The sequence below is a fragment of the Oncorhynchus mykiss genome, chromosome 6 (genome assembly GCF_013265735.2).
Source record: "Oncorhynchus mykiss isolate Arlee chromosome 6, USDA_OmykA_1.1, whole genome shotgun sequence".
NCBI lineage: Eukaryota > Metazoa > Chordata > Actinopteri > Salmoniformes > Salmonidae > Oncorhynchus > Oncorhynchus mykiss.
This window is the reverse complement of record NC_048570.1, coordinates 18,255,840-18,273,439: the sequence shown is the minus strand read 5'-3', so window position 1 is coordinate 18,273,439 and position 17,600 is coordinate 18,255,840. Positions and strand designations below refer to the sequence as shown.

Sequence of the window (17,600 nt, the reverse complement as noted above, 5' to 3'; positions counted from 1 at the left end):
AATTTCTATTCCCTAATGACGCGCATCTTCAACTTGGAAACACACAAACAGGGACGGCTCGGGCAGAGAAACCCATTTGCTGATCTTCATGGAACTCAGACAAAGAGGCCAGGCCTAAGTGGATTTTTCATTACCCATCCCTAATAGAGAAGTTAAATTACAGCTGCGGGTATTAGTTTGGTTTGCTGATGTTCATTTTTCCTCTAAAAACGAAAGGACCAAAAGGGTACACTACATCTGTGGTACGAGCATTAGAGAAATTAGCACGTCTCTCCATGCACCCACCACCACTCACCTGTAATTCGGGAACATACAAACTCACTGGAGAACGTAAAGGCAGACTGCAACAGAAAGAGGGGGTGTGGCAGGGGGGTGGTATAAAATCAGGGAAATAACATTGCAAATGGCCTCTTAGCAAAGTCAAAATGTTCTGATGTTGCTTCTAAAGTAATTCACACTACTCCTAATAACAGGGGAAAGACACCTTGCTAGAACACAATAGTTTATTTTACGAAGTTCAGACTATTTATCATGTATTATAAGAGTAGTGCATGAACAAGGTCTGTAGATCAAGGTATCTATGCATTAATACGGTATTGCTATTTAGCAGACCTTTTTATTCAAGCGACTCAAACCCACCACCATGTTGTTGCAAGCACCATACGCCAACCAGCTGAGCCTTTGTAATCATCCTCGGCATATACACTCCCTTCTTTCTGTATGTATGGACAGTGAAGCTAAAATATTTAATTTGGCTCTATACTCCAACATTTTGGATTTTAGGTATTTGTATTTATTATGGATCCCCATTAGTTCCTGCCAAAGCAGCAGCTACTCTTTCTAGGGTCCAGCAAAATTAAGGCAGTTTATACCATTTTAAAACATTACAATACATTCACAGATTTCACAAAACACTGTGCGCCCTCAGGCCCCGTCTCCACCACTACCTCATATCTACAGTACTAAATCCATGTGTATGTATAGTGCGTATGTTATCGTGTGTATGCATGTGTCTGTGCCAATGTTTGTGTTGCTTTACAGTCCCCGCAGTTTCATAAGGTGTTTTCATGTTTTTTAAATCTAATTTTACTGCTCGAGTCAGTTACTTGATGTGGAATAGAGTTCCATGTAGTCATGACTCTATGTAGTACTATGTGCCTGCCTCCCATAGTCTGTTCTGGACTTGGGGACTGTGAAGAGAAGTACACTTATTCATATTGTTACATGGATGACATTTGAGGCAGGAAAGGGTATTTGTAGGCTGAATACCATATTTATTTTGACAGTGAAGCTAAACATTTTTATTCGTCTCCTCCACTCCAGCATTTTGGATTTGAAATGTAAATGTTTCATATGAGGCGACATTAGATTGTCACCTATATTTGAGGGCAGTTCCATACATATCTGTTTTACCGTTTGGAAATGAAAGCACTATGTATCTGGTCCCCCCATGTGAAGATGTCAATTATTCAGCCAAATTCACTTAGAGTGTATCAAAGTAGTGTAAAGTTTTGTATTTGGGCCAATATACCTTTCACTCAATGACTACACCAAGCTTGGGACTTTAACTGACTGGATTGCGTTTCTAAGTGAGCAGATAAGATATTATTTCTGAACACTCATTAATTAATCATGAATAATGATGAGTGAGACGCTACAACATCATAAACCCTTTACTATTACCAATAACGGGGGGGGGGTATGATCTTTTTTCATGATAATCCATAATCCTTATGGCTTCTTTAAATGGGGGGAGGGGGGGGGAGCAGATAAATAGTGATTTAATTTCCAAACAGTAAAACAGATGAATGGAAATACCCTCAAATAAAAAGGTGACATTCTATAATGTCACCTCATATGAAACACTTCAATCCAAAATGCTGGAGTAAAGACACATAAAAATGTTTGGCTTCACTATCCAAATAAATACAGTGTGCAACCTATAAATACAATTTCATCCATGTAACAATATGAATAACACAGAACATTGTACCAATGTGTGGCTTCCCTCTAATCCACCCACCCAACCAAGCCCGTCGTCCCATTCTGCAGCTAATTCCCCAGGCCTATGGGTGCTCACTACTCTGGACTACACCCTTCTCACGGTGGGCCCAGTCATTAATGCATAACAGGCTAATGACATGCAACGCAGGCTACTAATTTTGGTTAGGCCTTAATGAAATCAGATGAAAGCTCTGGATACGTGTGCACAACACAGAATAGCAATGAGCCAAGGACGACTATTACTCAGTCTCTTTACAGGGGAACAGAGCGAATTGCCCATGGCCTGAGCACCACTCTACAACTCAATGACTAACAGAGGTATATGACCGAAAATGTGTCATTGTGTAGTAAACTACACGGACTGACCTGTAGCAAAAGCAGGGATGGTGAAAAGTAATTCTAAGAGTACAGAGGATAGAGAATAACATTCAAATAGGATTTATCCATCAAAATAACTGTCATACATTAGCAACAGTTAATCTAATCAACCATCAGTGAGGGACATCTACACAGTTGCATACCTACTATCAAATACTGAAGGCTAACTTCTTAAAAATACTGTATTTCAGTACTGTAATAAGCTTGTGTTCCTTCACATTCAACACAAAAAAATAAAAATAATTTATATTTATTAACATTGTTGCACTTGAACATAGTAGCCTAATGGCTGCATGAATTAAGTTTTACAACAGAGACACCGTAAAGCATGACAGTGGACCAGAGAGCTGGAAATCCACTTACATCCAAGGCAGTCATCACAACCCAGAATTCCCCAAAGCAGTCCTCCATAGCCCACATCACAGAAGGTTGGTGGCACCTTAATTGGGGAGGACGGTCTCATGGTTATCGCTGGAGTGGAATAAGTGGCATGGTATCAAATACAAACACATGGCTTCCATACATTCGATGCCATTTCATTCACTCCATTCCAGCCATTATTATGAGCCGTACTCCCCTCAGCAGCCTTCACTGGTCCATGTCCCAGAGTCCTCCTGCCCACGCCTGCCTTTCACCCTCTCCTCCAGGGCTCGGAAGTCCTCCTCTGTGACTGCATCAGCCTTGAGGACCACAGCCTTCCCACCGGCAGGGTCCAACCTCAGAGTCATTACGCAACACATGTCCACCAGGCCCTGCTGACACGCCTTCATCCCTGCGTCCTTCCGGGCTGGGTCTAACTTCGACTTCTCAACCGCTGAGAACCCCAGCAGGCCCGTCAGAACCTGGTCTGAGAGGTGAACATCCATGTAACCAGTTCCATCAGAGATGGAGGCGCTGACCAGCCACTCCCCCTTACTGCATTTGAGGTTCCCTTGCAGGGTGACGATGAAGGCTTTCACGCACACCTCACTCATGCACTCCAGCAGGCCTGAGGCGCCCGCAGCAACCTGTTGCAGCAAACACAGGTACGTAAACGGGGATGAATCGAGCGTCACAGTCGCCGCACTCTCTGGGATTTTGGTTGAGAGCCTCTCTGCTCCTGCCACATAGGGCTGGCCTGTTCCCAGTTCTCTGACGCAGGTACTATCTCGTCTTTGCTCATGTCTAGGAGCTTTTGGCTCTGGTGGGAAGAAGCAGTTCATGTCCTCGTCCAAAACAGGATCATCCCTCTCATCAAGGGAGTCAAAATGGCTTTCGTTTCTCATGTCATCGTAGTGGTTAGATACTTCTTCCTGCCTTCTCCTCAGGTTGTCTCTTTGATTATCCCTCCCGTTTGTCAGTTGGATTGGGCTCTCCTGGAAAATCATACCATCAAGCTCATCCAGGGGAAGGTCATCAAAGTCCTCATCTGGGATGTCCAAATTGTCCAGTTCAATGACCTCATGGGATGAAGAGGTTACGAGTAGAGAATCTGCAAGGCTTTCAATGTGCCGACTCTGCAACGAGGCATTTCTGTAAGAGGCAGAGGATTCCTCACTGCGGGTCCTGTAGCCACTCTCAAGACTGGGTTCCACACTCCACCCCACCTGCCTCTCCTGGGTCTCCAGGTTGGCCAGCAGCTCTAGGTCGTCTGATTCCTGGTTGTCAGCCTGCTGGTTAACTGGTTGTGGGACCTCTGGCTGCTCAGCCGGACCCTGTGGCTCCTCCTCAGGCAGTCCCAGAGCCCTGCATAGCACCTTCACTTGAGAGTGCCTCTCACCCAGCTCCTCCACCTCCCCTCCCAGCACCTTTACGTTGCCTGGCTTCAGCAGTAGCACCCCTAGCCGGCAGGTTATTTGGCCCTGCAGCTGCAGTTTGACTCCTGGCTTGAGGGTGGTGCTGAGTGCAGGGATGGGCTGGTACTCCATGGCATCCAGGGTCTGCACACCATCAGTGAGCTGCAGCAGCAGCATGCGTGTGGGTTTGGCCTCCCAGGTCCGCTGGGTGGCCTGGGTGATGGCTGACACAGCCTCGTTGGTGCAGTCAGTGCCCCTCCAGCCCTGAAGCTGGCCATAGGCAGGCTGGCTAATGTCCAGTAGGGAGTCCAGCTGCACGCAGAAGCTGCCGCTGAGCTCCGACTTCTGGGCCTGATATAGCCCTGCAGGGAGCACAGAGTGGGCCAGGTCACGTAGGTCGGTCAGCAGCCACTGATCCAGGACCTGCAACGACACAAATGTTAAATTTGTGTAAAGAGCTTCAATTCATTTGTACCGGAGTTGAGAAAAATGGTTAATGAAATAGTACCTGCTGATTAAGCTGGTGTTGAGGCAGGGGGGCACCTCCCCCTTCCTGCTGCAGCCACTCCACACATGCCTCTAGCCAGGAGAAAGGCACCTGGATCTGCCAAGAGGACTGGAGCCAGGTCTGGGTTGCTAGCACATCCTGAGGGCTCATCCCCGCTCTGTCAGGTGGTGCCACTTAACAGTTGACCAGAACCTCCAGGCAATTTCTCATATGCCTACAAAGTGCCAGAGGGCAGAGTGAGAGCAGACTCACTGGCCATGCAGATGACAATCTGTGTACTGAAGTATAATAAGAACGGGACGGTTGTTTTCAATGGGAATGGAACCAATGGAAATAACATTAATTTCAGTAGTCTGAAGAAACAGAAAGCTAGTGTTCATGCATGTATTGGAAAGCAAGAAACTCAGAAGTAACTTAATATCAAACAGTGACAGTCACTTAAAAAAATGAGAAACCTTCATTTACTTACGATGGTTTTTAGTCTTTCTGTACGAGAAGACTAGTACAGCTGCTTTTCGTTGGGCGAATCGCCAAGGCGCCAAAAATGTGGAGGCAGAATAGTGTGAAAATGTTTGTGGGTAGCTTAGGCAAGCTCTCATAATATATTTTTGGATATTTCGCGACGCATACGAAAGGTGTGATATCTACATTTTAGAACTATGATAGAATTAGCAAGATACATCCCTATATGAACATAACTAGTAAGTATGCACATTATCAGCAAGACTGAAAGCGAAGCCTGCTGCAAATCAAGCAAACTATCTAGGTACGGAAGAATGAGTTACCACAGACACAAAGTCATAAACCCCGCCTATTGGTAAAATGTTAATCTTAAAATCCGATTTGAAACCTAACTCTAACCTTAACACTAACCAAACTGCTAACCTTATGCCTAACTCCAACCTTAAAGTATGACCAAAAAGCACATTTTTGTTTTTACAAATTTGTACGATAGCCAATTTTGACATTGTGGCTATGGTCGTGAAAACCGGAAGGTATCATCACTGCAATCCGATATCCTTGGGACGTCCCTATCCTAAACCCTACCAAGCCCAATTTCCTAATTTTACTTTACAACTTCTATTGGGGGGGGTGGGGGGGGGGGGGGGGTATGCACGTCCCAATGATCCCTTACAGCAAGGTTCACGGAAGAATTAGCAACAACATCGTTTGAGACACGCCTCCATCCTGTGAATGGCATACGAGCTGTCCAATGCTTGCTCTTTATTTCTAATTCACTCGAAGCGGCTACATCTTTCTTTAGTGCACTTTTTCAGAGCCATTTTTGTGCTTGCGTTCTTCGTCAGATTGAGAAGGGTCGAAAACGAGTAGCGATACAAGGTGTAGAGCAGGTCTGTTTTACACACATTTCTATTTAGCTCTGTAACAAATAAATTACATGTTAATGCGATGGTATGAGCAAAATCATTTGCGTAACTACATGACCAAAGCAATGCCAGCCATGCATGGCTAGCTAGCAAATGTTAGCTAATTATTGTATCCGGTGTAACGTTAGCAAGTTACTTTAGCTAGCTGTTTTCATCATAGCTAGCTAGTTTACACGGCTACATTTAGAATATTAATCGTCAATTGTAGATATGGATTTCATAGGTTTATTTAAAGTTATACATTGTTTCTTCATGCCCATAACTACTAAACTAGCTACCTACATAATATTAGCAGCCCAACGGCTAGCTTGTTAAACAACAGAAGCTAACGTTAGCTAGCCATCTTTAGCCAACTGAATGCACTTACTGGCTTCCCAAGATGGATGCTAGTTTGTTCTTACTCACCTAGCCAGCGAGCACATTTTCTCGTCTAGCCTAGAGCGCTACCTACACAGTTGGGTACTTAAACGTTATGCGCACATCATTAATCTAAACGTAATGTCCGATGAGGAAACGCATACTTTTACAGTAGTTAGCTAAACATATGTCCAGTGTAGCTAAGATCAAGATAATTCTCGGTGCGAGATGGTTCTGAGACGAGCCCTCTGCATTGACATTCTCAGTTGTCCAGACTCAGATTTCGACATTGTGCCATGTCGAATATATTGTCAAATGCAACGGTATTGATATTTCATTCATGCGATTGACTTTAGATACATAAATTATATGTGCATCAATTAATTCCGCATCAGTATGATCAGTTCAGTAACGTAAATTGTCATCTGTTCTCCTCTGTGTAGGCCGTCATTGTAAATAATAATTTGTTCTTAACTGACATGTATAGTTATATAGGTTACATTTTTTAAATGTTACATTTTTATTTCCAGAATTGTAAAGAGCTCAACTCACGCATTCCTTTGAATCAATGCTGTTCCAGATGCTTCACCTCATCACATCTGCTGTTTTATTTTATGAAATGTGTCATTACCCAACCTTAATCCGCAGTTATTACAGTTTTGTAATCGTATGTGTCATGTAAGATTATTCTTGGGCACGGTTTTTTATGGCACTGGCTAACGTTAATCAAACAAAGCTTTTTCTCAATAGGTTAGCAGCAGCTCTGAGACTTGTTACGTTCCTCCCATAACACGCCCATCTTCTCGCAATAAATAGCGGTAAGTGTTGGTTACCAGGCTAGTCTCATCTGCCATACTGACTGTTTCGTCAGTTCTGAAAACTCAAAATCTCACTCTCATCAAGTTCCATCGACCATGTACCCCCCCACAGCCAGTACGACCGAGGAGCCCTCTCCTTTCTCCCCACTCTTACCTGCTCCCAGGACCGAGGTGCCTGGCCTACCCTGCCCGGTGTTAACTGACAATGGAGACAGAAATTGAACAACAAGAAGAAGATACCTCATTCAGCAACACAGAAACCAACGGTGAGTTATAATCCCTTCACGTATTAATTATATGTTACTAGTATATCAAATGAATATTAACAGTATAGTTATTTTAAATAATGTTATCTGTATGCTGCTCCGTCTATGTCCTCTCCTGTTTTCATTACTTATTTATCAATGGTCTAAAATATAAGCATTTCAGTTCCTAAATTGTAGCTGCCAGATGTGTGCCGAAAAAGTTCAGAGCAGATGTGTGTAGTGAACAAACCATGTCTATTAAATCTATACAGTTTTAACATGTAAGTACAATGAGTGGGAAATTAGTATTACGTGTGTATTGTTTTTACATCAATTGAATGCAGAACTAGAGAACCTGTGTATGTGGGAAAATAAAGTCAGTATTTTTCCTTCTCAGGTAAGCGTCCTGCGGAGGACGCCGATGAGGAGCAGTCATATAAGCGCTCCAGGAACACAGAGGACATGGTGGAGCTCCGCATACTCCTGCAGAGCAAAGTCAGTCCGCTTTCTGTTCCTCATTCACAATCTCCTCATGGCATTTCCTGCAATGTAGCCTGTCTTCTTTCCTCCCCAATTATTTTATTGAACTTTTGTTTGACCAGATCTAGGAGTTTAACTTTTACATTTTTCTACCCCCTGTGGTTCACTGTCCGATTTAATGCTGTCAAGATCCGTTTTCAATTATGTAGTTGAGGATAAAAAAAAAACTTATCACAATAACTTTATCATCTGACTTCTCTCTTTTTGCTTCAGAATGCAGGAGCCGTGATTGGGAAGGGTGGTAAAAACATAAAATCCCTGCGCACAGACGTGAGTACATTTACACCTTTTCTTATTGGGGTAAGCGCGGGTTATATTAACAGTACCTACCCCCTTATACTGGGATGTACTTTGGGAATGTATGATTTTAATACTTTATATTAAAGTTGAGGCATTTGGTAGTTTGGCCTTAAGAAAATGTGTCTGTTATTAACTGTGGTTGGGGAAGTTAAGCTATGCTGTTTTGGGGTAACGGTTAATGCAGGGATATGTGTATTGAGACCTGCTTTACACCGGTTATGGTATATTCCCTCCAAAGTGTAATGTCATTGTAATCAAATGGCGCCCGCATATCGATATGAAACAGCTGGCCTTTTTTTGTTTAACGAATAGTGAGTGATATTACTACCAGGCATCGGCACCACTAAGACTGTCATTAATACTTGAGTGGGCCCAGTGTATTTTAGGATAGAGCTGTAATAGCACCCAAAGCCAATTCATCATTCTATAGGAAATGTCTTGTATATAAACAACCTGGCCAATTCTCAACTAATTTAATGCCATTACCTCTCTCTTTCTCTACTCTCCACTCTTCTCCCTCTCCTCTACCACTATCCCTATCTCACCTTCCTCTCTACATCTCCCCCTCCTTTTCTGCTCTCGTTCATTCTACCGGTCTTTCTCTACCTCAATACCTTTGTCTTCTCCTTTTCTATCTACACTTCTGCACTCTTAAAACAAAAACATCTCAGAGAATGAAATCACAATGAAGAATATTAGCCTGTATTAAAATGTATTCCTCTTCCCCTCCCTCTTCCCTCTCCTGTTTTTTATTTTTGTTTATTTTTGCCCACTTCCTCTGTTGCCCATGTTCTGGATCGCCCCTCCTGCGCCCGCCCACCTGACACCCTGGTTGGCCCTGCCCATAATCGTGCCCCTCCCTAAATGGGCGCCTTACTTGATTGACATCTGTGTGCTCGAATGGCCCCTGCCCATGCCACGCCCACGGCCCTTGCAGTTCAATGCCAGTGTGTCAGTCCCAGACAGCAGTGGGCCTGAGCGGTATGTCCCTAAGCTCCTCCCTCTCACTACCTGACTACAGGAAATAAACAAACAAACCTGCCTCTGTTCTAGTGACAATATCAAAATCTGCCTCTGTTCCTGTGACAAACATGTAAACTTTCCTCCATTTGTTCAGTGACACCATTATAAGCCTCTGTTTTTAGTGAGGGTTTCAACAAATACTTTAAACCTGCCTCTGTTCTAATGACCGTATTTCAACATTCTATATTTTATTTCAGTGACAGTATCTTTCCCTTCCACGTTCCTCACCTCCCTCCTTCTCAGAATCGGTGTGCTGGTCTGTTTTAGTTTCTCACATCCCCCCCATACCCTCTTCCTTGCTCCCTCTTTGATTTTTGTGGGCGGTTTGACCACTGTAAATACTGTAAAGAATGTTCTGCCATAGAGCAGCTAGGGCTCAAGTGTTGTATGTCCATTTCTTGTCTTTACTCTTCATATAACCTTTGCCATTGTTGAAACTGTTGAATATGAACTTATTTGTCACCTCATGCCTGTGGCCCATGCCCTTGCCTTCCCTCAACATCCTTCTGTCCAATAGTGGGGAGCATAACTCTCTGTTGCCCTGCCAACTCTCATCCATCTTTAAGTTAACTTTAAACTGTTCCATAGTTTGATTAGTTTTTTTTTTTGTTGGCTTCGGCTACTACTGTCATCTTGTTTTTTTTTAAACCTTTTTGTTCTTTTTCTTTTTTTTCTCCCCCATGTTGAGCCACAGTACAGTTCCTTTAGTGCGCTGGCAGCAGGCCCCATCGGTGCAAACCACCCACCAACCTTTCCTCCTCCTCCCTCTTCCAGCGGTCACTAAAACACACTTGCTTTCTTTGGGTTCCTTTTACCTGTTTATTTATTTTTTGGTTCCTCTTCTTTGTCAGACACACTTTGAAGGGAGTTACTTTTTTTCAGTCTTTATTTGTCTATGTATGGATCTGTTGCTACGTTATATAGATATCAATGGGTTTTGGTCTGTCCATTTCTATTCCTCAGTTGTGATTTTGGAGGGTGCACATGGAAATATAATTACTAGATATGGCCATTGGTACACTCTTCACAGAACATTGACTTGAATGGGAATGCTCATTCAAGTAAATCTATTTCAATGGGAGTGCTACCTGGTTCATACCCAACAGCGGGGTGGGAGGGAATGGGTTTTTAATTCGTTATTAGACGGTATGGTTGGAATTTTTGCTGAGGGAGAGTTGACCCCGGCTTTGAAATACTGTTTGTTTCCTCTATGTCCCTCTCACCATTTGATTGGTCCTCCTGGGAATGTCCTGCACTGTGATTGGTGGCTCTAAAGAATTCTGAGCATCGGTGCAGAAATTGAGACCGTTGGAGACATCCTGCTCAAGATCATCCCTACTCTGGAGGAGGTGAGCCTGGGTTGGAGATGAGCCTAATGGCTGCCTGCCATTTTCAATGATAGTCCTATGGTACAGCTAGACATTGAGTGTGTTGATAAAAATAAAACATATACATTTCAAATGCACAGATCTGAATATGGTGATGCTAAAGTCCTTTTCTCTGATTGCCCCCAATCCTCCTTAGTACCAACAGTACAATGGGATGGACTTTGACTGTGAGCTGAGGCTGCTGATCCACCAGAGCCTGGCAGGCAGCATCATTGGTGTGAAGGGAGCCAAGATTAAAGAGCTGCGAGAGGTACAGTTACACCAAACCTCTCACCTGGGTCATGTTCAGTAGCTAAAAAAAATGGGAGAACATCTTAAAACCAGGGAGATGAACCTGTCCCATAAGAATGCACATTTTCCTTTGAGATTACTGTAGGTGACCCTGATTCCATGTTTTTCTGTGGGTTCTTCTCAGACCAATGGCATTGCTTTGTCTTATTTGACCAGTGTTTACTTTGACCATTGCAGAACACCCAGACCAACATCAAGCTGTTCCAGGAGTGCTGTCCCCAGTCCACAGACCGCGTGGTTCTGGTCAGTGGCAAGTCTGAGCGTGTCGTCGAGTGCATCAAGATCATGCTGGATCTCATCGCCGAGGTTGGTGTTTTGATCAAACTGTTGGTTCTCTTATCGAACCATTGACTGAGCTGCTTAACATACCACATACCAGTGTAAAAACCACAGCCAGTCAATTGTAGAAATTGTGTGATCCTGTCCCCCTCAGGCTCCCATAAAAGGGCGCACCCAGCCCTACGACCCTAACTTCTATGACGAGACATATGACTACGGCGGCTTCACCGTGATGTTTGAGGAGCGCGGAGGTGTTGGTGGTGGTGGACGGCGCCCCATGGGAGGCTTCCACATGCGAGGCGGACGTGGTGGCGGAGGGTTTGACCGGATGCCCTCTGGGCGAGGTGGTCGAGGTGGGCCCATGCCCCCCGCCCGCAGGGACTATGAGGAGATGAGCCCCCGCCGTGGACCCCCACCACCCCACCCAGGAAGAGGGGGAAGGGGAGGGAGCCGTGGCCGCAACCTGCCGCTGGCCCCGCCACACAGAGGAGGGTAAGAGAGCTACACCATCGCCCATTGCCATCTCCTTCTCTAAATCTCTTGCAATCCATTTTGCTTTGTCTACATCGGTTTGCTCTTAAAGGTGCAGCAGATATATGATCCCATTTAAGTATGTATTTCATTCATAGTGTGTGTGTGGGCTCATGTGTGTGTTCCATTTTCACGTTGTTTACAGAGATGACCATTACTCCTATGATTCCTATCGGGGCAGTGCAGATGACAGACAAAAGTAAGTACTTCTCCTGCAGAATCCCCTGGTTTGGAGTCAGCCAGTCAGCACTGTGGTGAGGCAGCCAGTCAGCACTGTGGTGAGGCAGCCAGTCAGCACTGTGGTGAGGCAGCCAGTCAGCACTGTGGTGAGGCAGCCAGTCTTGCATTAGACTGGTCCTCTGATTTACTGGTCTCATCAGTGTCTCAGCTCTGCCATCAGTCTGTCATCACCTCTTACTTTTGTGTGAATGCTGTATTTTTCTCTGTCTGTTGTTTGACTTGGATCAGAGATCTGCTGAAAAAGCACACACTGCCTTGTCAATATTTTCCTCATGTCAGACTTGCATTTTCTCTCTCTCAGCAGTGACAGGCGAGGGAGACCAGGAGATCGCTATGGTGATAACATGGTTAGTGACATATGACTAAATGCATGCAGCAGTCCTCTTGGCATTTGTTGGCTGAAAGCATCATCATAGACTGAAAAGGCTGTAGGTCTCTCCTAGACAATGATTGCAATTGCCTGATAATGACCACAGCTAACCACACAATAAATCCCAGCAATACATTTACCACTAACATGAATTGTAATAAACACGAGTTTACCACAGTTAACCATACACACAGGTAATGGGTAACTTACCCACGGTTATAATTACCCATACCACCATAACCACGAATATCTACTCAATCATGGGGGGGATGACGACTATGCTGTGGTTGCTAGGTGTTAATAATAATGCTTTGTTGTCAGATGAGGGGGCTCTTTGAAAGCTGGCAGAAACTGCCTCCGGTTGCTCGGCAACTGATTTTTTTGAATCGCTTGTTGCCCTGGTGACTGAGGAGCCTCTGAATAGCAGGTGAAAGCTGTGGAGTGAGTGGCTAATAGAGTTGCAAGCAGTGGGAGGGTTCTACAGTATCAAATAGGGGCTTTTGGACAAGCTGGGCAACTCAATCCTGACCATGCAAGGCCGGGATTGCATGCGTCCATGAGTGTATACAACAGATCAGAAGGAAATCTGATGTGGGTTTAACCCGGCTCACCCTCTCTTTTCTGTCTTTCTGCAGGGTGCGGGTGGATATGGTGAGTTGTTCTGCTCTTCCTATGGGGTTCTGTCTAGAATGCCAGTTTGAGTTCTGTTGTGCCACTGGAGACAGCAATGACAATCGAAGGCCAGTGGTTCTCCAGTGTATGTTCTAGAACATGATTTCAGCTGGGCTACTATTACACTGACTCAAATACACCAGGGCTTCTAGTCTACTATCATTTTACTTCAGTTATTTTCTACTCTGTATCAGGTTGGTAAATACTTATTTGTTTATGATACCAGTCTGCTGTGGATATGTAGATTTAAGCATATTTTTTAATAAACTTCAACCTGTAAGGCCAATTTCCCTAAGTGTAGATCTATTTTCTCGGTCTCTCCTTTCAAACAGATAACAGCTCGTCCTGGAACTCCTATCAGTCTGGTGAGTATAGAAACGCGTCTCGGCAGCCTGGTATTCAATGTTGTTAGCTCATGGTATCATTAAATATGTTCCGGTTCTGTTAATAGAACCTCCACACTTGCTCAAGTTTTTCTCTGATCTCTACTTGTCTGTATTAGGTGGACGCGGTTCCTATAATGATATGGGAGGGCCAGTCATCACCACACAAGTGACGATCCCCAAAGACGTGAGTGTATAACCAGAGGGATGACTCTTTACCTCACATACTCTGTTCACATACAGCAGGGGTGTCAAACTCATTCCATGGAGGGCCTAGCGTCTGCCGGTTTTGTTTTTTCCTTTAAAGTAAGCCTTAGACAACCAGGTGAGGGGAGTTCCTTACTAATTAGTGACTTTAACTCATCAATCAAGTACAAGGGCAGAGCGAAAGCCTGCAGACTCTCGGACCCCCGTGGAATGAGTTTGACAAATGACATACAGAGTAATGACTCGGTCTGTCTCACCCACCATGGCCTATGAAACCCTAATGCAGCACAACACCCACATTCTCTCACACATATATTTTTACACTTTTCTTGTGCATCACGTTCTGTTGACTGTGGAGTTGTTCTCTCCAGCTGGCCGGCTCCATCATCGGTAAGGGAGGCCAGAGGATCAAGCAGATCCGGCATGAGTCTGGCGCCTCCATTAAGATCGACGAACCACTGGAGGGTTCAGAAGACCGCATCATCACCATCAGCGGCACCCAGGACCAGATCCAAAACGCTCAGTACCTATTGCAGAATAGGCAAGTTCTGGATGCCCTCTGAGTGAATAGAGATCATGTCTGCCTTTCTATACATTCTCCTCCCTGTTTTAACTTACTTTTTGATCTCAAAATATGTCTAGATGTATATATATTTTTTACCCTCTTATTTTATTTCTCTGTCTGCTGATGGTGACTAACCACTTCCTCCCATGCAATGTGCAGGTAGTTTGAGCTTCCCCTTGGGAAATGTCTGCGTATTAAACTGTACAGAATTCTTGTATAACTATTATTATATTGATACGAAACTGGAGATCCATATTTTAATTGGTAATGTCTGGTTTTTGAAGAATGTGATTGGTGAATTGTGATTTTATGACTTAAGAGCCGTTTCAGTGTGAAGCAGGGAGTGGACCTCTTCCCTGCCTGTTGCTGTGTGGAAGACTAGTGATTTTGTTGTTTTTAGTTAGATGAATCGACAACAAATCACAGTCTGCCAAACGGCACAGGCTCCTCCTCTTCTGTCTCCCCAGCAACCCTCAGCCTGTCTCATTGCGTGGATGCTAATATGCTAACGCTGCATCGTAGCCATGGTGACTAACCCTGCCTCCCTCCCTCCTCTTCCCTCAGCGCACTGCACCTGCTCGGACACCAGGACTAACCCTTGCCTCAGACTACGCCCACATCCTGTGCCCTCTCTCTCCGTCTCTGACTCTCGTCCCCCTCTCCCACCCCAACCCCTCTTATCTATCTTAATTGACTCATGTGAATTCTCTTATTATTTTTTCTTTTTACTCTTTATATTTCAGTGTGAAGCAGTCCTCTGGTCAGTTCCTCTAAACAAGGAGACTCAGATTGAAGCAAATCCCCTGGTTTGTGGGCATTTTGTTTATTTTTATTTTTAAAGGGCAACATTCCTGTGCTTAATGTAGACGTTCTGCATTTTTAGAGTGTAGTTATCTACTCCATCTCTTGTATCTGTATTTTTAAAACACATTTGTCTAAATATTTGGAGTCTCCTGACAGACTAGTGAACATTATGTATTTTTTTGGATGGGTTGATTTCCATGGTGTGTTTGTCAGTAGAGTAAGCCTGTCCCGTGTGTGTGTGTTCTCTCTGTATTGGAGTTTCTCACCCACCCCCTTACTATCACTCAGTGCAACGTGCAGAATGTAAGCTTTTTTTGTTGTTGTGGTAAGGAACATTTTATGATTTTTTAAAAAATAATAATAAATGTAGGAAATTGAACTTCTTGGTTATGTTTTTCAGTTAATTAAATGTATTTTCAGGATGCATGCGGGGTGGGGGATTATAAATACACAAGTATCCTTATTATTCATTACATTTCCTGGCTGTAAACTTTTTTTCCTGTCAAAGTTTGTACCGACAGAGGTAGCCTATAGAATATTCATAAAATACATTCTCCAATTGCAATGTCTGCCTATCCTCACACACATTGTCTCAAGAAAATAATAATATTTTTAATACCCTCAAACGCCAAGTTAAGCATCTTTAATTTCAAAATAGGCTATCGCCATCAATCGTGAATTATAATTCTTCACAAAATGTTCAAACTGCATCTGCATGCCAGTCATTTGATATCAATCAGTGTCATGGGAATATGCATTTAGATATTCTTCAATTACTTTTTGTGTGCAAATTAGAGCAGATGGCGTTAACTACACTGAACAAAAATATAAATGCAACATGTACAATGTTGGTCCCATGTTTCATTAGCTGAAATCAAAGACAAGACACTTTCCCTCCACACAAAAAGCTAATTTCTCTCATTTTGTTCACATTTGTTTACATTCCTGTTAGTGAGCATTTCTCCTTTGTCAAGATAATACATCCACCTGACAGGTGTGGCATATCGATAAGCTGATTAAACAGCATGATCATTGCACGTGTACCTTGTACCAGGGAGAATAAAAGGCCACTCTAAAATGTGCAGTTTTGTCAGACAACACAAAACCATAGATGTCTCAAGTGGTGAGGTAGTGTGCAATTGGTATGTGGACAGCAGGAATGTCCAAGAGAGCTGTTGCCAGAGAATTGAATGTTCATTTTCTACCATAAGCCGCCTACAACGTCGATTTAGAGAATTGGGCAGTACATCCGACCGGCCTCGCAGGCGCAAACCACTTGTAACCACGGCAGCCCAGGACCTCAACATCTGGCTACTTCACATCCGGGATCGTCTGTGGGGGTATTTTGGACTGATAAAAAGCCTTCTGTGTGGAAGAACTCATTCTGATTCGCCACATGTGCGGCTGTTTTAAGTATCCACCCTTTGCCTTGATGACAGCTTTGCACACTTTCACAACCAGCTTCACCTGGAATGCTTTTCCAACCGTCTTGAAAGAGTTCCCACATATGCTGTGCACTTGTTGGCTGCTTTTCCTTCACTCTGCGGTCCAACTCATCCCAAACCATCTCAATTGGGTTGAGGTCGGGTGATTGTGGAGCCCAGGTCATCTGATGCAGCACTCCATCACTCTCCTTCTTGGTCAAATAGCCCTTACACAGCCCGGAGGTGTTTCGGTCATTGTCCTGTTGAAAAACCAATGATGGTCCCACAAAGCGCAAACCAGATGGGATGGTGTATCGCTGTAGAATGCTGGGGTAGCCATGCTGTTTAAGTGTGCTTTGAATTCTATATAAATCACAGACGGTGTCACCAGCAAAGCACCATCACACCACCACCTCCATGCTTCACAGTTGGGAACCACACACACGGAAATCATCCGTTCACCTACTCTGCGTTTTACAAAGAGACAGCGGTTGGAACCAGAAATATCACATTTGGGCATCAGACGAAAGGACAGATTTCCACCTTTCTAATGTCCATTGCTCGTGTTTCTTGTCCCAAGCAAGTCTCTTCTTCTCATTGGTGTCCTTTTAGTAGTGGTTTCTTTGCAGCATTTTGACCATGAAGGCCTGATTTCATGCGGTCTCCTCTGAACAGTTGATGTTGAGATGTCTGATACTTGAACTCTGAAGCATTTATTTGGGCTGTAATTTCTGAGGCTGGTAACTCTAATGAACTTATCCTCTGCAGCAGAGGTACCTCTGGGTGTCTTCAGTGGGGGTCGTCATGAGAGACAGTTTTATCATAGTGCTCGGTGGTTTTTGCGACGGCACTAGAAACTTTCAAAGTTCTTGACTTTTTCCAGATTGACTGACCTTTGTCTTAAAGTAGATATGGACAGTTGTTTCTCTTTGCTTATTTGAGCTGTTCTTGCCATATTATGGACTTAGCCCTATTTGGTAAAAGACCATCTTCTGTATACCACCCCTACCATGTCACAACACAACTGATTGGCTCAAACGCATTAAGAAATTCCACAAATTAACTTTTAACAAGGCACACCTGTTAATTGAACGGCATTCCAAGTGACTA

General features: G+C 44.0%; 2 protein-coding genes across 5 annotated transcripts; one reads left to right on the top strand and one right to left on the bottom strand.

The window, feature by feature from the left end:
* Positions 1-2,616: 2,616 nt before the first annotated feature.
* Positions 2,617-7,112, bottom strand: rmi1 (RMI1, RecQ mediated genome instability 1, homolog (S. cerevisiae)). 3 transcript variants are annotated; one of them, XM_021605428.2, is made up of 3 exons: positions 6,963-7,112; positions 4,666-4,879; positions 2,617-4,580 (listed from the first exon to the last, which is right to left on the bottom strand). In XM_021605428.2, the coding sequence occupies exons 2-3, from the start codon at positions 4,813-4,815 to the stop codon at positions 2,961-2,963; spliced, it is 1,770 nt and encodes a 589-aa protein (XP_021461103.1). In that variant the 5' UTR covers positions 4,816-4,879; positions 6,963-7,112; the 3' UTR covers positions 2,617-2,960. The 3 variants fall into 3 exon arrangements, with proteins under 3 accessions (XP_021461103.1, XP_021461102.1, XP_021461101.1); XM_021605427.2 differs by lacking the exon at positions 6,963-7,112 and adding an exon at positions 5,135-5,743 and having other exon boundaries at positions 4,666-4,943; XM_021605426.2 differs by lacking the exon at positions 6,963-7,112 and adding an exon at positions 5,135-5,742.
* Positions 5,869-15,445, top strand: LOC110525377 (heterogeneous nuclear ribonucleoprotein K). Of its 2 annotated transcripts, XM_021605429.2 has the most exons (17): positions 5,870-6,017; positions 7,161-7,228; positions 7,341-7,494; positions 7,871-7,968; positions 8,227-8,283; positions 9,251-9,294; positions 10,613-10,685; positions 10,861-10,974; positions 11,193-11,321; positions 11,449-11,786; positions 11,971-12,024; positions 12,367-12,412; positions 13,071-13,086; positions 13,440-13,472; positions 13,610-13,677; positions 14,069-14,238; positions 14,827-15,445. In XM_021605429.2, the coding sequence occupies exons 3-17, from the start codon at positions 7,434-7,436 to the stop codon at positions 14,855-14,857; spliced, it is 1,332 nt and encodes a 443-aa protein (XP_021461104.1). In that variant the 5' UTR covers positions 5,870-6,017; positions 7,161-7,228; positions 7,341-7,433; the 3' UTR covers positions 14,858-15,445. The 2 variants fall into 2 exon arrangements, with proteins under 2 accessions (XP_021461107.1, XP_021461104.1); XM_021605432.2 differs by lacking the exon at positions 11,971-12,024 and having other exon boundaries at positions 5,869-6,017.
* Positions 15,446-17,600: the final 2,155 nt, after the last annotated feature.

Excerpts from the sequence above, each read along its gene's own strand:
- LOC110525377 (XM_021605429.2), top strand. The coding sequence starts at position 7,434 with ATGGAGACAGAAATTGAACAACAAGAAGAAGATACCTCATTCAGCAAC. Across the intron at positions 8,284-9,250 it reads TAAAATCCCTGCGCACAGAC|TTCAATGCCAGTGTGTCAGT; the intron begins GTGAGTACATTT and ends CGGCCCTTGCAG. Across the intron at positions 9,295-10,612 it reads GACAGCAGTGGGCCTGAGCG|AATTCTGAGCATCGGTGCAG; the intron begins GTATGTCCCTAA and ends GTGGCTCTAAAG.
- rmi1 (XM_021605428.2), bottom strand. The coding sequence starts at position 4,815 with ATGAGCCCTCAGGATGTGCTAGCAACCCAGACCTGGCTCCAGTCCTCT. Across the intron at positions 4,581-4,665 it reads AACACCAGCTTAATCAGCAG|GTCCTGGATCAGTGGCTGCT; the intron begins GTACTATTTCAT and ends GTGTCGTTGCAG.